Below are 24248 nucleotides of genomic sequence, written 5' to 3' on the forward strand. Positions count from 1 at the left end.
AGTATCCCATGCTCGGTATATGCCACACATACCGACGTTCGTATTCTACAACGGTCGGTGTTTGAAAAGAGGTTGATGTAGCTGTGGGTCTCAGCATCTGTACCAATCGCACATAGGCACATGCCTAGAGAGTATCCATAATTTTTCTTATTTAATCTCTACTTTTTATATTTTAAAACTTTCAAAACTTTACCAAAAAAAATAAATTTTTGAATCAACGGATTTTTTTTTAAACTAAATCAAATCCAGATAAGACTAAAAGCATGGTTAAATATCATTAATGGAGCCATGATAGCTCTGGTTCTACCCTTGCATCTTTTTTTTTTTTTTTTTTTTCGCCGGGGCATGGATGATTTTTCTTTTCAACATGCATGCCCTTAAAAAGCAGCCAAAAAAAAAAAAAACAGAAGGGAATCTTGGCTGTCCTTAACCTGGAAAAAATATAAAATCCCACCGCCACAAGAGCGTGAGTGCGCGCACCGCTTCCACCGCCACCGCTTCGGCTCGGCGCGCACCACCCGTCGTTGTCGCCTTCTTTTTGTTTCCGCTCGTGCTTTGGGGCTTGGAAATTGGAATCAGCCATGAATTCTTTAGCTCTGCTGCAGCTCCCAGCGGTCGCTAATGGCGGCCTCCACAAGCCTCAATCGTCCCAAATTGGGCCCCCTCGGTCGGTTTTCCCCAAGAAACGCTCTCAGACCAGGTGGACTTCATCTTCTTTATAATCTCTTCTGTCTACCCATTTGACGTGTTTCGTGCTTGGGTTTTGCTACTCTAACTGCGTTAAAGAAGGGATAATTTTTTAAGAACAAGGGAAAAGAACGGTTCGTGGGTTAGATTGGGCAGTTTGTTGGCAGATCTTTGTAGATTTTAGTCTTGATACCAGTTTTTCAAGAAGTTTTGTTTGCCAATTATTCTGTTTCCGTTTTGTAATTAGATATAGCTGAGTAGAAAAGGAGATGAACGTGTTTGCCTGCTTCAAACCAAGTGGAAATTTTGGTTCTTGAAATATATTGGAGAATTTGTTCGCTGTGATCTTTGTGGGTTACATCTGGGTGTTAGTTTTTAAGATAGTCATCTGTTGTTCTTGCCATTTTGTCTAACCGTTCTTCAGTTTTGATGAATATATTGGAGAATTTGGCTGCTTCAAAGCAGGTGGAATTATTGGTTCTTGAAATATGTTGGAGAATTTGTTAGCAGTGATATTTGTAGGTTACGTCTGGGTGCTAGTTTTTAAGATAGTCATCTGTTGTTCTTGCCATTTTGTCTAACCATTCTTCAGTTTTGAGGAATGTGGATTTATCTGAGTAAAGAATGAGATGAATCGCTTGCTTCATTAAAATAGGGCCTCTTCCGGCGTTTAAGGTGAATCCCTTCTACATCAGTGAGATCCGTTAAGTGAACTTCAGAGGGAATGGACCTGTTACTGGTAAAGTAACTCTACATGGGTCTTCTTTTTGGGTGAGAGTTATATGATAGAAGAAGGCCAAGCATTTTCACGGCCCACTATGAGCAAGCAATGAATAAAAAAATCCTCTCACCTTATGTTACAAAGAGCCACTACTGGCTCTTTATTTATCTTTTTTTTTTTTTTTCATTGTCTTCTATTCTTTTGCTAAATTTTTAAGGAATACTCGAAATATTTTAGTTGGGATATACACTGAATTCAGGTCTATAAAAGGGTTGCTTGCTTTCATCTTGGAATAAATCTACATTCGATATTTGTCGCATAAGGGACCCTCCTCTTTTTTAACAAATTTAGTGAAATGCCAATATATTTCCAGTGGAGTGAATCCATCACAGCTCCCTAGAAGTTAGCAAGAAGTTAATTTCCAAGAGCTTTGGAGGCAAATCTTCAAGTTTCCTTCCAATTTTCTCTCTCTTGTGATTACATGTGTTGAATTAAATGTGGGAAGAAATATCTAAGCTCAAACAACAAGATAAAGCTGCCTTTTTACATCTTTTAGGCTCCATTGAAGATATAATCAATTTAACTTTTCTGGGTTTGAAATATTACTTTGCATTACTTTATATTGCTGGAACTAAATTCCAGCTTTCTGAAATCTTTGACTGAAGGCACATGAAGTTAATACAGCTGATTCCAACCCTTTATATATCGTTTTTATGCTCTCAATGAATTATAATGGGCTAACATTGTTTAAAAAAAAAGGGTCACATGCAGGAGATGTCAGCTCTGGTTTTCCTTTCTTAATTTAAAATCAGACTGAAGTTTTCCTCTATCTCAAATACCTCCCAGACAGGGAATCTCAGTGCCCAAGACATCTCCTAGCATCCCATCACATGTGGTGTTTCTACCTCTCTGCAGCCATGAATTCGGAGACATATTTATTCTAATGAAAATCTGCTAAGTACAATTATCTTGTTGTTGTTCCAATTTGTATTCAGTATATTTGGACAAGTAAGATTTAGACTCCAACAATCAAGATTTGGTGATTGCTGCGGTGAAAATTTTCTGAATTTCGTTTTATCTGTACACGAAATGATTTCTCTTTCCATTTTTAAAATATTATATAACTTTGGATGCTTGCATAATATTTGAAAAATTGAAGGGTCTAAATAGTTGGAAAAGGCTAGATGATTATGATTATGATTATATTGTAACTTTGGACCCTTGACATTAAATATGCTTCTGGTGTTCATGCAGGTGCCAATCAACTAGTATTGAAAAGCCAAAGACGAAAAGAAATCTGCTGGACAATGCAAGCAACCTTCTTACTAATTTATTAAGTGGGGGTATTCTTGAAACAATGCCAGTTGCTGATGGCGCCGTCTCTGATCTGTTTGGTCGGCCTCTTTTCTTTTCACTCTATGATTGGTTTCTCGAGGTGTTTCCTCCTTCCATTTTCTTTGTATTTTTTGTGATTTTGATTCTGCTTTCGGTATTATGTATGACTTAAATGGATTCATAGTATCATGTGCTTCAAGTAGGATGTAGTAACACTAATTATAATATCTTTTATTTTTAACTTTAACTCTATAAAGTGTTATAGCGTTCTTTTTCTGTCATAGTCAAAAATATACTTATCTATTAAAGAAGTCCATGAAACATAAAAAAAAATTGCAGCAACTATGGATATGTGCTTCCATAGTTTTTACATGGCGCATGCAAATGTATTTGCCATATGTTCTTTGAAAACACATTTCGTAGGTAGCCGCTTAAAAGTTTTCTTGGACTTGAATCAGGTTCTGGAGTTGAACTATCCCGACGATTGAAGATAATATCTGCAATAAAGTTTGAAAATTTATTCCAGTTTTGCTTAAGAAAAATGATTTTCACATGTTTTTTGATGGTTTCAGCTATGACTGCAAGCATGTCGGGATGGATCTGGGATGGGACAAACTGAATCCAAGCCATATTTGAATTGGATAAAAAAATTGAACCCAAGCCTAAGCCATTTCCGTTCAGTTGGATCACACTGGGTTCATGATTATTTTATCAATCCATGGGGTTTTTGGAGTCAAATTGGATAAAGAATAAACCAAATGTAAACCATTATAAGCTTGTATAATTTGATTATCTAATTATATCATATACATGCTGTGCAATAAAATATCACTAAATAGCATATAGACATTATAAAAAACCTGTTCCACATACGATTTTAATTGACAACCATGTATAATTGATAATCAACAACATGAAATAATGGATACCTATGGTTACATATGATAAATTTAAGAATTTTTTTTTAAATATATAGTGTATAACTTTCGGGCTGGTCTGGGTTTGGATCAGGGTAATTAGTGATTCAAGTCCAATCCATATTCAAAATGATTATATTTTCAGTCCAAGCCTAATTGAAATAACTTGGGTTCTGGTCCTAGATAGGACCAGGTTATTTTTTGGGTCATTTAAGTATCGAGAGTGGGTCAATGCGATCCACTTGTAGCCCTAGTTTCATCTCTAATGCTGACAATTTTGCTTAAATAAAAAAAAATAATAAAAAAATAAAATAAAGCAAGACCCCGTTTGTAGTATTTTTATTGTTAGGATCTTAGGATATGCAACTTTGATAAATTTTGGCGTACTATCAAGCAAGTATTCAAATATTGAGTATCAGCATCATATTGATGTGGTGTGGGTATGGTATGTGCAGTAATGCATCATAACAACAAAGTGCACATACTGTTTTGTACCAACAAACTATATCAACTGATACACTTTGGTACAGCTGGTATGCCCATGGCCTATATGACTTCCATATTTTTCTTTCTCTTTTTTCTTATATTGTTATTTCTTTGTTTTTGCAAGAAATGTAGTAAGAGTATTTATTAAAATGCCCTAGTCATTGTTTTAGATGTTTATTGAAGTTTTTGTATTATATGCTTACTATGTTACTTCAGATAACTTGGAATGAAAATACATACGAAACATATGCATGCTAAAATTAACACTTGACTCATTAGAAACTATTGAATTAATGAATGTTACTAAACACTACTGAAATTCATGATGAAATAGTCTATAGCTAGTATTCAGTAATATATACGAAAATTGGCCCGACCAAACACCATTTGCTTAGGCTATTTTTGGATCTATGTGAAATTTAGGGAAGGTTTTGGGGTTCAATCCGAAACCCCAACTATCTTTTGTTTTGACCAGATATTTTGCTCTACGGCATCGATTGGACCTCCATATGCGTGAAGTCTGGTTGTGGGCACCTCCACCACTCTTTCTTTGCTTGTTCCAGCATTGAAAATGGTGCACAGGCAATATCATCCTTTAAAGCCCATCCCAATTAGTAACTGGTGGTTTTGCTTGGTTCCCTATAATTCAGGGTTGGTTCAAGCTTCCCCTAGTTATCTCGGCCTCGTTCGGCCATTCTCAACACATATCGCTGCTATTACATTGGCTCAGGGCTGGGACAATGTGTACTAGCTAGTATAGGGCCAATATGCATAAGAACTTAATATTTGCTATTAAGGAAAAAATAGTAAAAGAATTTTATAGATTTCGCACATTGAAACTAACTGAGTGCTACTACGGCCTACAAACCAATTTGCAACCGATTTGGCTTGTAAAATTATGCATTTGGCCTATGAAATTTGACATGGTTAAGCCATTTATAGAGCTAGTAGGTTCTATGCTAGCAATCTTTTGAGTAATAATGTGAGCTCCATATTTTTAAACTAATCAAATTTGTCATATCACAAGTATGTGTTCAAGAGCTTATTAAAACCTAAAATGGGCCTCACTACTTCAGCTTAAAATATGCATATAAGATCCATTAAAGCATAGAGTGGGTCCTATAAGCCTGATTTGATCTAATCTTAGGCCGAAAAGCTCATTGGAGCCCAAAATGAGCCCTAAAGGTCTATTTGAACTAACTTGGGCCAAAGGCCCATTGTAGTCAAAGTGGGTTCTATAGGCCTATTTTGGTTGTTTGGGTCCAAAAGACTACAACAGTCTCAAAGGACTCTACATGTCCAATTCAGTTAAGTATAGGCTCATAAGCCTAGCTAAGTTAAATATAGGCCCCTACATTCCCAGAAGATTTAATTAGACTTTCATATGCTTTTTTTAAGACACACAACTTCCATATGCTTTGTGCTAGGAACCGGCAACTCCTCATACATGCAAACTGACTCCATACAAACCACAAGGCCATTCATTGATCTAAAATTTCTTTATTTTTAGATTTTGAAAAGATATTGAATTAGAGCTAGTCTTTAAAGTCCATTAAATCCCCCAAGTCCATCAGTCAAAAAACTAGTTTTCTGGTAATTATAGGATTCCTAATATCTAATTGGATATTGGACATAGCCCTTTTGACTTTGTCAGCAAAATCAAATTGGATTTAGTCCCATTAGTCGATCAATCAAGTGTGCAACGAAGTTTGAAAATCTTCAACTATCTTGGTTCATGATTGCAGTTGGTCCTCTAAGTCCATTTAGTCAAACTAAAATCCAACAAGTCCTCTGATCAGGAAATTAAATCATTAATTGGGCTTAGCCCTCTAAGTCCATTTAGTCAATTTAAAATCCAACAAGTCACCTGCTCTGGAAATTAAATCATTAATTGGACTTAGCCGTCTAAATCCCCCGAGTCAAATTTGGAATCTAACTAGGTCATGAAAAAAGGGGATCTAAAAAGTCCTATGTTATTTTCCTTTATCAATTTATCCCTACAGATTAGTTCGTTAAAAGCAGAAAATTAGAACTTCTTTGTTTTTGTATTTCTGAATTCAAATTCTTAAATAGACTTTTCCCTCTGAGTCCATTAGGTCAAACTAGAAGCTAAGAAGCCTTGAATTAAATTTCTAAATTAAGTCGTTAATTGGACTATTCCCTCCCTTCTGTCAAGTCAAATTGGAGTCCAGTAAGTCAGGTTTTAGATCCTAGAAGCAAATTGCTGACCAGACATTTCCCTTTGCATTGATCGAGTTATATTGCCGTCCAAAGAATCCTTGCTATGTACACACTCACAACCAGAAAAGCCTATTTCTTATAACTAAACTAAGTGTCCAGAACAATCCAACAATCACCTCGACTAGTGATGTCCACAATCTGCAGCAAACTAGAAATCTAGTTAGTTTTAACTTCAGTAACTTTCCTTTGAACAGTATTTTCTTTTCTTTTCTTCAAAAACCTTGTCCATAATTACTTCTCAAACAAAACATCGTTTCTTTTGTAGGATATTATCTTCTTTATATAGATATAGTCCGTCCATAATTACTTCGTAATATCTTTCCCCTTCACATAACTTGGATGATGTGATTGTCGATTTTGTAGTCATCAAGGACAAACCTGAATCTCTAAGATGTTTCTATTTCTCCTTGCAGCATGGTTCGGTTTACAAACTTGCTTTTGGACCAAAATCATTTGTTGTTGTATCTGATCCCATTGTGGCAAGGCATATCCTTCGAGAAAATGCGTTTTCTTATGACAAGGTATGTGACTGTAATGAATTTTTTGCCGCCAATCTTTTGTTAAGCCTGTCATCCCCTGTTTTATTATAGCTTTTCTTTTGAATCTCTCTAGACTACACAAGATAGTTATTACCTTTTACTGTTTTTACATATAAAGATTTGTATTTTTCTGCTTTTGAACCCTGGATCCCCTGCTTATGTGCCATTTATTGATATTTTCAATACTTAAGCTAAATTATCTGTTGTATCATATTATGTGCATATTCTCCTGCTACATTTATACTGTTTGTTAATCTTTCTATGGAAGTCTGATAATATCTAGATTTTAGAGATTTGTGCCAATGGGAACCATTCTATGTATCAGGATGACTAACTTCATTATATTTAAGCATTATCTGCAAAGTAGTAGCTTGATTGATTTTTATCTAGCAGTAGAATGCATATATGTATCTTCAATTTATCACCTGAAGATGCAGAGGGCTTTTAGGGGCACAACTTGCCTTTAGCTGTAAAATCATATGCACATTGTTATCACCTACAATGTTTATGAGATATGTGGAGTTTCGTAGCCAACTGCAAGTTTATATTTTTGGATATTATCCTATTACTATCTTTTGGTGGATTACTTGTTCACTGTCAACACTTGTTCCTTGAGTTTAATGTTTAGCAGAGCAAATGGTCATTGTTTCTGGCTTCACATCAACTTTTGGTAGGATCTTGCAACAACTAAGTCATTTATTGGCTATATATCATACTTTATTTGGTTCCTTCACTCCATCTTTTCTTTGACAATTTCCTATCATACACAGATTGCTGAACCATTGCTCTCTATTAATATAAATTATAAAGCTTATTATATTTGTCAATATATGAATTTTTATCTCAGATGTGCCATTCTACTAAGATGCACTTAGAGCCAAGGTTCACAATCTCGGTACTAGACCCCATATTTGTATTACGTTACGCCGGTTCAGGATCAGTTTGGCGTAATGATAATCGGTATGCCCCCGTACCTTGTATTGGTTTGGTACTGGTATAGTATGGTATGCCTGGTATGTACTGGTATGGCATACCATGCTTAGAGCTATCAACTTAGAAACAATCTTGCTTTCTGAGTCACCTGAAGAATTCAATGGAGTGGTAGTCACCTTCCTGGTCTGTCTTTAATGATTTTCCTAGTTGTCACACTACTATCTCAGAACTCACTAGAGAGATAGTCACTCCCTTGTTTTCTGAATGTTGTTATGGGTTTTCATAGTTGTTAACTCTTGCAGTTTCTAAACTCTTTGTACATTAAAAAAATTTGTGGCTCATCAAATTGGTGGTTCCATATCCAGGGTAGTCATCGATGGACATAATTGACTACCATACTCCAATATGAATTAAAGATTGTAATTTCTGTTGACATCTGAAATTTATTAAGGTAGAAAATCTTCTCATGATGCTATGAGCTTTCATGACTATCCTGTATCAACAGTATCTTATAAATGATGTCTCAACTGTCACAGTAAAGCTTCTTTTCTCTTTTTGTCATGTGATAGCTTGTATCCTCTAATTGTTTATAACCATGTGTTCTATTTTCAAATAGGGGGTTCTTGCTGAAATCTTAGAACCAATAATGGGAAAAGGGCTTATACCTGCAGATATTGAAACTTGGAAAATGAGGAGAAAAGGTTAGAAAATTGTGCAGTATATATATATATATATTTTGCTAGAAAGCATTTATTCATATAATTTTTTTAAATGCATATATTCTTGTTGTAATATACAATATAAACAATGACATTTAATTTTTTTTTTTTTTACATATACTGACTTATATAAAGCTATCAGTAGCTTCTATATATTATTGTCTTATTTGTTATATTTTTTTGGGTGCATTTCTATCATAAGCATATAGGAATACGATTTCTGATCCTATTATTTACATTGCAGAAGTGGTCTACCAAGTATCATATAGGATGTTTTTTCCACAGTAGTATTAGGAACCAGTATGGTCAACTGTAGGGCATCTGAGGTTTTGAAGTCTTAGCTGAAGTAAATGTACACTTTCCTTGTTTTTTTTCTTATATAATCTTTTTGGTATATTTCCAGAAAAAAATTGTTATGGTTGATGAGCAGTAAGCTGTGAACAACTTTTTTGTCTAATCTGTCTCTTCACAGTGCTTCTTGTCTGCCATTACCCACCTGAATTTCCAGTGTGGCTTACCATTATGAGAAATTGCAGGTCTCTACTGCAGACTTATAATATGCATGCAATCCTTGATACACTGCGAATGTAGCCTATACAGATTTATGCAGTTTGTCTTGACTTTGCTGTTGGATCTTAGGTGTAATGATGAATCTATAGTTCAGTTCGAGTTAGCACTACAGTTAACATCTTTGGGCCTAATGCAGTTCAGACCATCAAATCAGTCCGCTGACAACAAGCTCATCAGCTTATTGAATTACTGAGACTAAGATGCTTTGTGCTTAGTATAGGATTACTTTAAGAGGTTAGAAATCATTCAAACTATGGTTCAATTCATAGGAGAACATCATCAGAAAGTTTATTTCTTCTTTGTTAAATTTCTTTACTTCTTTCAAGTTGTCAAGACAATGCAGAAATTGTTTAGGTGCTCTCAGCATTAAATCAGTCTGGTAGTATTGCAGTTGTTTTTGGTGGAAACTATTATCAACTACTTTGGGTTACAAGCAGGTTTGGTTGATCATCTTAAGGAATTCTAGTTGGACTAGAAGCTTATCAGAATGGGGATTTTGTTGGATCTCGATCTTACTAGATGTAGTTTTGGACTGTTTAGTAATAATTAGGAACTCTTTAGCACATTTATAACTTGACATTCAGTAGTGGTTTATCTAAAAAGAAATATGTTGAATTTGGGCATGGTATGTGAGAGATTTGTTAAAAGTTTGCAAATAATTGAAAAATTCAGAAAATTAGAAATGTAAAGATGTAAAGAAACCTGATATTCATACACATGCATGAATAAGTAAAATGAGTATATTAAGGTAACAACAAACAAAATAATTTATTAAAGGCCAAAGGAATTCTCCTTATAGATTTCATCATAGGCTCTTCCTTTGTTTGAGTCGTTTTATATCGGATATAGATTTGGTGCATTTTTGGTTTGATGTTGGTTATTACAAGAATCTACTCAATCCTTTTATAGATCTTACATCATTATCTTACTAGAGTGCTACCCAATATTCACCATCTTGGTTCTATAACCCATATCGGTACCATCCTATTATAGTGTCGGTACGTGCGTTACAGTATCCGGTTGGCGTACCGAGTGTCGATATGCCCTTCGTACTGTATACCGGTTTGATACTGTTACGGTTTGGTACGGTCGGTATGCACTGGTACCAACCGGTACGGCAAACCTTGCTGCTACCACATATCTCTTTTGCTTTTTCGCTTATTGACTCGATAAATTTACAATTGTTTAGCAGTAGGGTTGGACATGAGCCGGGCTTTAGCTTGGCTAGATGAGAATCAAAATCGGGTGCGGGCCTGAATTTTGAGCTTGAAGCTAGGTTTAGGTCTAGTCTTGGCTTAAACCTAGACCCAAAGCCCGAGCCTATCTCTAGGTCCAAAGCTTGATCAGTCAGACAAGCCTGACTTGGACCAGGCCTCTTATGGCTAGGACTCAAGCTCTCCTTATCTTGCACCCTAGCTTCATTGGCGAAGCTTCGTTGTCTCGGTACTAGACCGCATACCGGTAACATCTTGGTACAATATCTTTACGTGTGTTATGGAGGTTGATTTGGCGTACAGATACTCAAAATTCCTTCGTACTGCATATCGGTTCAGTATAGGATGATATACCGGTACACACCAGTATCAACCGGTACATTGTACCATGTTGTTGGTCGTTGGGACACTTATCTCCCAAGCAGATGGTGGTCTTGGCTGACAACATGATGGATAGCACGACACACCCCTTCCAGCCCTCTTGTTTTGGGTCTCTTTATATCTCTAATCTTGGCCGACAAAGGTAGGCTGATTGGCCAACTCCAAGTGTGTACGCGGGTGGGGGGGGGGGGGTTGGGGATGTTGTGGGTGGGGGTGATGGGGGTGGGTTGGGTGGGGGGGATGTGGAGGGTGGTGGTGGGACGTTGGATCCTCTTTTCTCTTTCTTTTTTTAGGTTGGGCTAGATGGAGCTTGATTTGTGTTAGGTTAGATTGGGCTCCACCATTGTTGGGCTTGCTCGAACTTCAGGTTGGGCTTAGGTCAGGGTTAGGCCGACTCATGTTTCGATTTTTCAGGCCTAGGCTCAGCCTAACGCTTGAAGATACTTTTCGGGCTGAGCTTAGGTAATAGAGTGGCCAGGCCCATTTCTAGCATGACTTAGCGGGTCCTTATTTCTTAACAAATTCCATTTACGACCCTTAGATTTTTTTTTTGCCATTTTCTCTTTCCTTTGGTGGGTGCATGGATGCAATGCTAATATGGAATTGCACTATAATTTCTATTTGTATGTCATATTGCATTTTTAATGTTGCCTAACTTTGGTTTTTGTAGAAGTATCAATGAAGGCCATAGTGATGTAATGCTGCAATACTTACAAAATATTACACTCAAACTTGTGAAATAAGAGAAAATTTGACCTAAGGATTAAAATTTTGGTATCACTACATGTATTGGTTGGATGCTAGTATGGTATGGTATTGGTATGTACCTTATGGATACACAGTATGGTACATGGTGCTAGCACAACAAAGGTGACATCAATTACTTTGTAATGGTATGGTAGGTTAGCAAGAGGCATAACAAGTTCTGGTTCATCACCAATATGGTATAGTACAGCCTGTAGAGACAGGTGCAGCATGGTACTTAAATCTACTTTGACCTCCATCTTTCTGAAAGGGTTTAGAAAGTGCAAGAAGGAACCCATGAACTAAGACCTTTCATTTGCATCTTGCACTTACATCTTCAAGAAGGTCCGATGCATTTACATCTTGAACTGGACTTTTCATTTACATCTTCAGCGTATAAAATGAACTTACCTGTCCATAATTTATGTGGAGTCATTCTCATGTATCACGACTTAATTGTTTCTTTTATTTGTTTTCTTTTTTCACTACTTTGGCTATAAAAATCTCATCCAATGCCCAAAAGAAAGGAAGTTATTAATGTGCTCTCAATGCTGTAATTTTCTTGGCTCTTAGTTCTTGCCAATCCCAATTGATCCTGATCCATTCTGTTTCATCTTCATGAGTTACAGTTATTACACCTGGATTTCATTCTTTGTTCCTGGAAGCTATGGTCAAAATTTTCACCAACTGTTCGGAGAGAACTATATTAAAGTTTGATAAACTCATTGAAAGAGAAGGCCATGGTGAAAAATCAATTGAGTTGGATCTGGAAGCTGAATTCTCAAGTTTGGCACTTGACATTATTGGGTTGGGTGTATTCAACTACGACTTTGGTTCTGTAACTAAAGAATCTCCTGTGATTAAGGTTTGAAATGTGATATGCTCCTATTATTACTCTTCATGATTTGTTCATAATTGTTGTTTGTTTCTCACTGGGACATATTTACCAATATCAATCAAATTGATAAGGAGGCATCTGTTCCATGAGAATCTGATCACTATAATATGCAAGTGAGCATAATTGAGGATTACTCTCCTCATGTTGTGGAATAATGTCTGCTCATGTAGCTTTTCCTATCTACATTGCCTATATTATCTTTTTCTTCAACTCTTTGGATAAAAGATAATTAGAAGAGCACTTGTGCCCACCAATCAAAATAAAAAAGGAAGAAAAGTAAATTATCTTTGCTGTGTGCCGTGTCTGTATTTACAACTTCCGTGAATGTAAAGCTAGCTGTTCAGCTCAAGAATGTAGATAGTTGTCCATAACTTCATACAGTGAAGGTTAGATACGGTTTCTTGTTATGTGCTTTATGTGATCTGTAAGTGAGAAAACACATTATATACATAAATAATCTTTTTAAAAGTGAACCAACTACTTAAATTCATCTCCAGGAAGAAAAGTTAATTTTATGATATTTTGTCCAAACTGAAGCATTTCTTCAGTTTGGACATCTTTGGACTTCTTGTTGATTAAATTAAGACATTGTCTGGATTGGTTTTGAATGATTATCAGAATTTTACAAGTTGGGGCTGTTTTATGGGACCAATAATTGCTATAGTGTCTTCTTTCAACAATGGTACTTAGCACTATATGAAGCAGTCTGAGATGCATGCCCATCGTGGTTGATCTTGCAGATAACTTGGGGCTGTAGATTATGCGTATTTGGATATCTCGCCCCAATCCACCTACATGCTCACGAGCAACTGATGGCAGGTGGATGCAAGGATGTACAAAATAATTGGGGTGTCCCCATTATTCTAGGACTCACTGGTAGATGACATATAATGTGCTTATATTGTGGGTTTTTTGGAGGAGTGGGGTGGCGAGTATGGTGTGTGCGCTTGCACAGTTCTGGTGGCAAGACCAGATTTCCCATGGTTTCTCTTTTCAATTTGGATGATAAGTAGTTTTGGATCTTCCAGCCAATCCAATTTGGAAAAAAAAAGATTGCCTTCACTGTACACAATGCTTGTTTGCTTTATTGATGACAGGATGACACATGGAACTGAAGTGCGTAAATTATATTTGTCAGAGAACTTAAGAGTGACTGAGGACCCAATCCTATTCTCAAGAAAGAGATTGCATTCACTATACACAATGCTTGTTTGCATGCTTGATGACAGGATGTGACACAGAACTGAAGCGCAAAGATTTGGTTTGTCAGAGAACTTAAAAGTATTACCCTGGAAGAATAGAGATGCCTGCAGTGATTAAGGACCACAACAATGACAAACAATAAAATCAGTATAATCTTTGCTTAACTTGATAGCAAAAAACTGTAAAAGAGAAGAGTGTGTGACTATTTTTGAGAGTATGGCACTTTTTGTATTTAACAAAACTTTTTTTTTTGACCAATATGAGAGTGAAATTGGAGCAAAGTGTCCTCGAAGAGGTGCGGTATTTAGTGGATAGCTACCTATCTCCAAGGTTTGCTGTATCGGTCAGTACTGGTGCATACTGACCGTACCATACTGTACCGGTACCGAATCGGTACTGGTGTCAGTATGCCGAACCGGGTACCATACCAGATGTATCGACATTGTAATATGATGGTACTGGTATGGGCCCCGATACTGAGATTTTGTTTGTATCCAAAGTACAAGTATAAACTTTTATTAATTCTAATATCTTTTTGAAAATAAAATTGTATCCTAAAAAACGAAAGAGTTGTTACTTATGATAATGCAACAACTTTTTAACTAGATTTGTAGAAGTTTCATGGAGTTCATATGCTTATAACTTTCTCTGGAAATAACTGCATTAAATTTGAGCGCTACTGAGTATTGCAGAAGTTCACTTTCTGTTTCTGTACTGTAAAACAGGCAGTGTATGGAACTCTTTTTGAAGCTGAACATCGAGCAACCTTTTACATTCCATATTGGAAACTCCCTTTTGCAAGATGGATAGTTCCTAGGCAGCGTAAGTTCCACAATGACCTCAAGGTTATCAATGACTGCCTTGATGGACTTATCAAAAATGCAAAGGAGACAAGACAGGTGAGCACATTTGAATAAGGGAGTATGTAACTTGATAATCTGTTCATGTTTGCTTATTAATTAGGCTCCTGTCTATTTAAGAAGTTTATTTTGGTAACTGTCAGATGACCCTCATAGTTGCCCCAAAGTCCTATTGGTTGTTTTGATCATTCATTAAATAACATTAAACTGAATCAGATTCCCATGTTGGATTTCATGTTATTTAACTGTTCGTTAATTGAAATTCTTTAAACTTAATTATAATTTTGTATACTATTAGAAAGTAAAGAAATGCTACATGGTTGTTCTGCTAAATTTGTTTTAGTGCAGCAACACTATTGGAATAAGCTACTTCCCATGCATTTGAATTTTAGAGGAATCTTGTCCTTTCATTCACATATATCCCCTGGAAAGATGTCGTGGCATGATATGTCATAAGGAATGATAGAAAAAAATTAAATACATTGAGGTCAGGGTATAACATCAGTCTGTCTACAAAGAAATTCAATGTCAGAAGGAGAATGGAACTAGGTCACGAAGATGTTGGATATCTAGAACAGGCAAAAAAATGGAAAAAGAAGAGGAAGGTAAGACTGAACAATAGTGAAAATGTATTGAAAAAGGAGGAGAATCTAGCAGATCTCTTAAAATGTGCAAAATAATTCTTTACTTTGTAACGACAGTGCAGAACTTATTCATTGGAAATACTAATGCAGATGGTCAGCAGACCAATCAGCAAGTTGGATTTGGGTTGAAAGTTACATGGATGTGAATCAAAATCAAATAAATAAAGACAAGGATTCAAGTCTGATTCTGAAACTGATTATTTATCAGATGCAAAATGAAAAACCTGTCTATGTGACGATGCACACATGCATATATTTGTGACTTGCTCCTGATGGTTAATATACATATGGACAATTTCCTAATAAATTAGATTCCAACCCTATAATTCTGATCATATTGCCTTTGTCTGAAACAGTATCTGTCTTGTCCATATTTTAAATAATATTTGATTATTAATATGTCCATGCACACCATGATCCTTGTCTATGTGGCAGACATATCCCAAATGATGTCACCCAACATCTTTGTGCTCACTGCCTGACACCACAATAATGCTACGTTTACCTACCTCGACATCTGCATGCAGATCATAGAAATAACATTACTCGTGCATCCACCCCTACCCCATTTATTTTTCCAGGTTGTCCAACTCAAATCTTGAGCTACATTATGTTCGTGCACTGATTTACATCAGGCCATATGTTTAAATTGCATGGAGTTTGTATTCGAGCTGAATCCTAGAATTGAGGAAGCATGGATACCTTAAATTGCATGCTGTGTTTGTACCGATATGTATTGAATACTGGTACTTTTCCTATATGTCTGAGATGTACATTGGATACTTTTCTAAGTATTTTGAAAATTCAGAAAAGGCTGCATATACTTCTCAGATAAGCTCGAGATACTTCTGTGGTACCTTTAGGGCTAAGGAAGAAGGCTTTCTTTTTCTGCTCTCTTTCTTTCTTGCAATCTCCTCCTCCTCTTTGATGAATCTTGACCTTTTAATGATATGTGGTTAATGTTAGAGTTTGTAATCTTGATATCACTGTGTGGAGTATGGACGTGGTTTGAATAATGACTAAGGCTCCGTTTGGCCGAGCTTTTGATGGGCCATAAAGCACTTTCTGACCCTCTAAAAGTACATTTGGATGGAATAGATGTGTTTGGCAAAAAAAATTGGAAAGCTATTTTAGTTTTGTCAGAAAGCTAAAATAGCTTTTTGGGAGAAGCTCCAAAATAGAGCTTCTTCGGAAAAGCACTTTTAGCATGCATCGGAAAGCTATTTTGATTTATAAAATTTTTTCTTTTTGGATCAAGATACCCATAATAAAATATTATAATTACAGAAAATGTTCCTTCATATTACAGAAATCTGCAGAAATCTCAACAAAGAAAATAAGGAACCCAAAAATTAGTTCCTAAAAATATTATATTAATAAAATATTAATATATAATGATAATAATTATAATATTTTATAGCTTTATTATTGTATTATACTATAAATATAATATTATATTACATTATATCACAATAAATTGATATGTTATGTTATATAATATCAAATTATGTTGTATTATTATGCTATGGTATACGATATTATATTACTATATTATAATAATATTATATTACATTATAGTAATATTATAATATATCATATATTTATGTATTAATACATATTATATTTAATTATACTTTGTTGTATAATACTATGCAATGTCCTTTATGGTTATTTTGTCATAACAAAAGTACTTTCTCAGTTTGTTTACCAAACACATTAACGTTTCACGACACTTTAGAAATATAGTTACCAAGCAGCAAATAGCTTTTTATAAAAGCTTTACTTCAAAAAACTCTACTGCCAACAGCTTTGCCAAATGGAGCCTAAATAATCTAGTTTTATTGTTTGTTCACGATTCACCAAATTGACTTATCCATGCAATGTCATATCCATATTCCGTAGCCTATGAAAAGCAAAATATAAAGTTTTTTGTTTTTGCTTTATTAGGAATACCAACTCATCATATTTGACCATCTGTTTGGTTTGCTTTTGCAAAAGCATGTTGTTTTATCTGTTACAATTTGACTCTGTATAGATTAAGAGGCCCATCTTACCTGTCTATGAACTTGCCCCGCCAAGACTGCGCTTACATCTTTTTGATTTATCAGCTAAATAGGTGTCTTCCCATGCATATGTTCTCTTATCGTTGATCATTTGTCTTTGAGCCAATATCTTGGCTCGTCATATGAGGCATCTTGGCCACACCTCATCAGATATAGCCATACTAGATAGCTTGCTTTCTGGTTCCGTTATACTGTTTGTCTGCTGATGCACCTATCTTTGGTTTGCATCCCTGATATGTCTTCTCTTAGCAAGTCTCTTATTTTATGGTTCATTATATGTTTGAGGAGGATCAAGGGCTGGACATATTATATAAGCCTGTGTGCTCTCTTATTTTGCATATGATCCTGTTTTCTCTTTTTACAATCTATATATGTATGGAGTTTGTTATATTTTGCACTTTTTCTTAGGGAAGTTTTTGCTCAATGTATATGCCCTTCTCTCAATGAGAAAAGTTTAGTCATTCTCAAACCTATTTTCTGAGTTCCTGTTTTATTTATCACTTGTGTGCCACTCTCTCTCTCTCTCTCTCTCTCTCTCTCTCTCTCTCTCTCTTTGGGGTAAAATTGATCTTCTTGTGTCATGGCAGGAAGCTGATGTTGAGAATCTTCAACAAAGAGATTATTCATCTTTAAAGGTTGTCTGATGTTTTATTTTGAAATTACTTATGTTACTTTATGAATTAGAATAAAAATAAAAAAAATGTCAGTTTAAGGCTTCATGAAGCTCATATAATCTAGTTGACTTTGGGTGCTATATTCATGGCTAAGTTTGCAGGATGTCAGCATACTGCGGTTCCTTGTTGATATGCGGGGTGCTGATGTTGATGATCGTCAGGTAGAATCTGCCCCTTATTCTGTATTATGTTACGATGAGTTTACTGGAAGTCTCCACCTTTTCCCTCCTAAAGAAGGAAGACTTTATCATATCTCATGATTTCCATTTCATTTTTCATCTTATAAAACCTTTCTGCTTGCAACAGCTTAGAGATGATCTCATGACCATGCTTATTGCGGGGCATGAAACAACTGCTGCTGTTCTTACATGGGCTGCTTTTCTACTTGCCCAGGTACATGCATGTTGAAGTAACTGAATTTGCATAGCTATCATTTTTTATTGCAGTAGTTTAAGACGCCATATTTCTTGAACTTATGTAAATGCCATTCTTTTAGAATTGATTGACTTTCTTTTTTTGAATATTAGCATCTGTTCTGAGTTGCAGAACCCCTCCAAGATGAGAAAGGCTCAGGCAGAGGTTGATTCTGTACTTGGTCAAGAGAAAATGACTCTGGCATGCCTTAAAAGACTGGAGTAGGTCAATGAATCTGTTGTGATTTTTAACTGTTGAAATGACTAGAATATTGTTGTTTGTTCCAATATATAATATGTTAACTATGAATATAACTCTTAACAATTTATGCTCAATCTTTTATTTGTGAATTTTAAAGGAGTTTTAAGTCTGAGAGTTTTTGCATGGTTTCATGCTCATTAAATTTATTGGTCTCTGTAAGCTTATGGCTTTAGAATCAATAGCATATGGAGTACAGATAAAAAACCATCGTGTAAAATAAATATTATGAAACTATATAATATTTATCACACTTTACCATCTTTTCAGTTACATACGACTTATCATTGTTGAAGCTCTTCGCCTATACCCTCAGCCTCCTTTACTTATCAGGCGTGCTCTCAAACCAGATAAACTTCCTGGTACTTCTTGAAATTTGAGAATGTTTCAGCTTCTTGTACAATGCTTGAGCATATTTGTTAGTAGATTGGCATATTAAAATGAAACTGAGAAACCTATTATATTGATATGCTTGCTTGATTAATCCATGTACTTCAAAATTTCAAAACTTGATTGCCTAGTTTTCATGATTATTTTGCATTTATGCATATACTTTGAAAGTGCTAGAAGAGCTAACTTGAAATAGAATCCAATAGGATAACAGTTTAATATATACAAACACTCTCTTGTAGCATTTGAGTAAAGTACATGTACAAATAACTTATTATGTTACAACCATTTGTAGCATTCTCTCTAACATTTCTCTTAAATTCATGGCTGATCATCGTTGAGAGTAACAATTCTGAAAGCACTTCTTTGTGAAGAATGCTATGAGTTGCTCAAGCAGTTGGGAGTAAGTGATACTAGCTCAGTAGACACAATGGCTGTAACTGACAATTTGAATATGTTCTTTGCACTCATAAAAAATGTACTGGCAGTACATTACCACTTATATATGTATAGGGTAGTGTCATGTGGGATGCTCATGTTAAAGAGATCAGAAATGAGCCAAAATAACCTTCTATCATCATGAGCTTCATGTTACTTGGCTTTAGAATTTGAGCAAGAAACATATCTTGCTTCTTCTGATTAAAGAATCTTGCTGGAAGACACAGCTAGCAGCAGAATATCAGTCAATAAGCATGTGCATTTCACTAAATGAAGGACTTGAGCTCTAGTCGTAGAACTTTAAGGCCAACTAAGAGTACAGAAGATGCCTACATGTGGAGTGGAATAGGACGCTTCTGTTGACTGTAATTTAATCAACTGTTGAGGAGGAAATGGTGAAGTTATTACTTCATCCTGTACAATCATCCAAGTTCTCTGAATGACCGATAATTGGTCTTCATGTTCCTTCAGGTAAAAACCAATAAACCATGGTACAAAAAATTAAACATCGTGTTTTTGTTCTAATTCTTGATAATATTGAGTTTTATAATATTCCAACTCAAGAGAGAATTTCTTAGAATACCAATTTCTAAATTCGCTGTAGATTTTTGATTGAAACTCTTTATTAAAAGCTTTCCTAATTTCACTTCCTGGTGCAAAATTCATTGAACTTAGCAATGCCCGAACTTGGCTAACTTGGTTCTGATACCAATTGAGAGGAGAGGATCGAGAGAGGAGAGGAGAACAGAGCGGAGCAAGAACTGGAATTGAAGAAATTAAGATTTATTTCTAAGTCATGCCTCAACAAGGGTGAGGACCTTCCCTTTTATAGACAAGAAAAATAAAACTAGATTTCAGATGATTCTAAAGTCCGTCGGATAGGTTTAGCCAAGTAGCCAGCATGAAAAGACTAAAGTAAAGATGCTTTACGAAAAGAAAAGAAGAAAAGACTTAAAGCTATTTTGCTTTTCAAAAGGGGATTTCCTTTGCTGGAGAAGATGCTTTTCTTCTTGACTAAGTGATCTTCATCTGGCTCAGAACTCAAATATATTGGTTGGAAAAACATTATCTTTTGCCAGTTTGGATAGAGATGCTTTGCCCAAAGTCAAAAGTGGCGGCTAATAAAGTTGCTTTGTGTAAAGTAGGTAGCACCGAAAGTAGATTCCTTTTGGCATCTCTATTTTCCACCGTGGAAGTTGTCGGTGACTCAAAAGTTGATTCTGATGGGTTGCATGCTTGATACTGACTGAGATTGCTCTGTCGGTTGTCCTTCACCGAGCTGGCTCTTTGCCTTTGCTCTGGTTGGTTTCCGCTGTTGTTTGCGGGGCCTAGTGGAGAGTACTCCGTCCTACATATTTTCTGTGGGAGTAGATTATACTTCTTTTCATTGGGGTCTTGTGATTCCCCTGCTAGACACATGAACTTATTATCGTCTTCTGGTGTTGAGGATGATGAAGTCCTTGATGATGTAGATTTTATTGAAGTATCATTAAAGGTTCTGAGAAACTGATTTTTCATGTATCCCAGGCATTTGGCCATTGCTTCTTCATTGGTGATATTTGGATGCTTGTGAGATAATGCTTGTTTTAATTGTTTAAAATAATTATCATTAGAATAATCAGCAGATTGCTGAGTTATGGCACGATAATTCATGCTCTTACATAGAGTAAGATTACTCTTAATGGTGGCTATAATATCATATAATTTTTTTTGGGCATTTTCATCCACCATTTGTAGAGAAATTCTCTTTAATATAGGAAGATTTTTCTTGTCAGTAAATTTTGCAGATAGTGTCCATTTTCAAATCCATGGAATCTTATTTTCAATAAAATACATCATTGGACATAGACTTGAACAAATGTGTTCATCAGTCATTTTGTTAATGGTGGGATGATTATCCACCCATTCTTCATATAATCAATATTTCGGTTGGTAATATTGTGAGATCTGGACCGAAATATATCCACCATTGATGAAACCAGCCTGGAATAGGCTTCTGTAGGACCTCCGGATTAACTTGTATAAACCAAGAGTGTTCTCTTTTGGGGTTCTCATAAAAGAACATATTAGTAAAAGCTTGGACATAGTCCTAGTAATTTACTAGGACTGTCTGCCCACCTACCTGGAATGGTCTGCCCTTGTTAGGGTCCAGTCCCCATTTTTGTGGTTGAATATTTTTATGCATAGCACATTTGCTATAGTTGATATGGCTCCTCATGTTGTTATTTTGGAAATTGTGATTAATTTCCACAGAATCAGTTAGGAGCATAACTGCTTCCATAATTTGTCTGTTTTTTCTTTTTAGGAAGGATAACCCAATTCGTCAAAATATTTTTGATGTATGAACTAGGGGTCATTCAAATTTTCAATATCATTATGATCCAGGTACATAATTATCTGTTCAGAATGATTTTCTGAATAACTGGTGTCAAGAACATTTTCTTGTAACACTTCTTTCATCGTAGGCTTCTATGAAGATGATGAAGTTTCATTACTTCTTTCTACAGCAGATTGCTATTCAACCTTTTTTTTATATTAAGATAGGTTGCAAGATCCACCATTTGTGGTCTTCTTGCTGTTTCTCTATGAGACAGCAAATTTACTGAACTCATGGAAAGCTGATTACCGCTGTGTCCCTTGCCACCTCAGGAAGACATTCTTCCTCAGGTATAATTTCTTCTGAAAGGAATCATCCTTGCAAAACTTCTCTAGTTAGGAAATCAGGAAGAGAATTATTCGCAGATTTAGTATATTCTATATCAAAATCAAAGGCAGACAGTTGTGCCCGCGATTCAGCAAAGATTTGCTTGGATATAAGATTTTTGACATCTTTTTGAATAATCTGATTGACTGCAGTTGCACTGCAGTCAATTCTCAGCAGAAATCGCTGATTTAACATCATCTATGTGCTAAAGTCATTAGGATGGCCATGTTTGCCTGTTGATTTCGGGATGGCGAGTAGGGCGTTAAGGCCGCTTTCGTGATGGACTTGATGATCAAACTCAGAAATGATATAATAGTTAAAAAGATTGATGTGTCATAGACTAAATCCGTGAGAGAATTAATGTCTAGAGTTTAAGGACTATGATAGATGGTCATAAAATGAAGAGATTAATATCTATAACATCATAAAGCTATGCACATACATCATCAGTAAAAACTGATAATGGAATTGGCATCCCTAACAAAATCCAACAAAGATCAATTGATCAAGAATGCTCAGTTAATTGGATATCCAAAAGATCTGGATAAATTGAATAAATGGACAATTCCTAATGTTCCACCAACACAAATCTATGAAATAGGATGGAAAAACTATTTTAGCTCAAAAATGGCTATGAAGACTTTAGAACAGACGATCCAAGTATCAGGATCAAGTCAAACACTTAAATTATTAAGTAAAAATGATATTCCTTATGGAATATATTCAAAAGAAAAGAGTAGAGAATCTCCTAATCAATCAGAAATGAGTTTTCACATTCAATGAATTTTGCACCAGGAAGTGAAATTGGAAAAGCTCTTAATAAAGAGTTTCAATCAGAAATCTACAGAGAATTTAGAAATTGGTATTCTAAGAAATTCTCCTCTTGAGTTAGAATATTATAATACTCAATATTATCAAGAATTAGAACAAAAACAAGATGTTCAATTCTTTGTACCATGGTTTATTGGTATTTACCTGAAGGAACAGGAAGACCAATTATCGGTCATTCATAGAACTTGGATAACTGTACAAGATGAAGTAATAACTTCACCATTTCCTCCTCAACAGTTGATTAAATTAAGTCAACAGAAGCAACAGCATATTTAAATCTAAGTAAGGTCGAAAATACTCATGTAACAATCAGAGAACTTAACTCTGTAATTAGATCCCAAAATTATACAAATACATATTTAGTATGCATAGGAAACCAGTTAATACAACTGGAAGAAAAATTAAGTCAAATCCATCAGTCTTTACAGAGAGACATTCAAGTTTTAATGAAACTTAAGGAAAAACCAGAAGAAAGAATGGAAGAAACAAATTTTCCAATGATCCAACCCCCACTAGAAGTTCAAGGTTTTAAATTAGAAAAACCAAATTCAGAATTTATGATTCCAAATAGCATCAATGAGTTAATACTGTCGAGAAGGTTATGTAGGACGTACTAGGAATGACCTGCAGTGTGTTGGTGGACCTAAGGAGGGGATTAAACTAGGATTTAACTCAAGAAGTTTCCTGGCCATCCTGTTACCGAAAACAGGGAAGCAAAGATTTTTTTTGATGATTGTAAAATTCAAGAAAGCCAAATGATTTTCTAGGGGATATGGGTCCTAAAAACAGGTTTTTAATGGTAATGTGTTGATTGACGATTGTCCATAACCTGGAGATAATACAAATTGGGGAGATAATAGAAAAGAGTAGAGAACATGATGAGGGAGATAAGAAGGGCCTTTTCTTCTTCCAGAACATATCACGTACAATGATTTTCTAAGCCAGCCTAACAGGCTCTTTACAAACTTCTATAACTTAATAACCAAGAAAGTAGCCTCCAAAAACTTCCGTTAAATGGAAAACTTAGAATAGAAAGACACCTAAAGCAGCCATAAGTCCAAACAATCATAAATCAAATTGCAACAACTCTATCACTTACCCAACCCAACATATACTTAAAATAGGACTCTTTTACGCTAATTCCACTAAAAATAGTACTTCAAAACCTACTCCAAAAATTATCTGAAAAAACTTCGAAATGCAATGAAACATATTATTATTATTCTAAACTAAAATTTATACACCATCAGTAGAATTGTTGAGTTGCTCACCATCACTGGTACAAAGCTTTTGATGGAACTTCATAAATTGTACTGTAGGTGTGCATAGGCATAACTGATCATACTGAAAGTGTAGTCCTATTGCGGCATTTACTTTTAGGGAG

General features: G+C 35.4%; 1 protein-coding gene across 2 annotated transcripts in view; it reads left to right on the plus strand.

The window, feature by feature from the left end:
• The first annotated feature begins 297 nt into the window (after positions 1-297).
• Positions 298-24248, plus strand: part of CYP97B3 (cytochrome P450, family 97, subfamily B, polypeptide 3) — a 29718-nt gene continuing 5767 nt past the window's right edge. The window contains exons 1-11 of one of the 2 annotated variants that reach the window (XM_008811371.6): positions 298-700; positions 2663-2843; positions 6801-6908; positions 8476-8560; positions 12117-12352; positions 14314-14487; positions 17743-17790; positions 17931-17990; positions 18136-18222; positions 18376-18464; positions 18772-18863. In XM_008811371.6, the coding sequence (XP_008809593.3) occupies positions 582-700; positions 2663-2843; positions 6801-6908; positions 8476-8560; positions 12117-12352; positions 14314-14487; positions 17743-17790; positions 17931-17990; positions 18136-18222; positions 18376-18464; positions 18772-18863 (1279 nt within the window). In that variant the 5' untranslated portion in view covers positions 298-581. The remainder of the gene's footprint in view (positions 701-2662; positions 2844-6800; positions 6909-8475; positions 8561-12116; positions 12353-14313; positions 14488-17742; positions 17791-17930; positions 17991-18135; positions 18223-18375; positions 18465-18771; positions 18864-24248) is intronic. The other variant, XM_089929125.1, reaches the window with a different exon arrangement.

The sequence above is a fragment of the Phoenix dactylifera genome, chromosome 2 (assembly GCF_051530095.1).
Source record: "Phoenix dactylifera cultivar Ajwa chromosome 2, Ajwa_hap1_PhDact_Kaust_v1.1, whole genome shotgun sequence".
Lineage (NCBI taxonomy): Eukaryota > Viridiplantae > Streptophyta > Magnoliopsida > Arecales > Arecaceae > Phoenix > Phoenix dactylifera.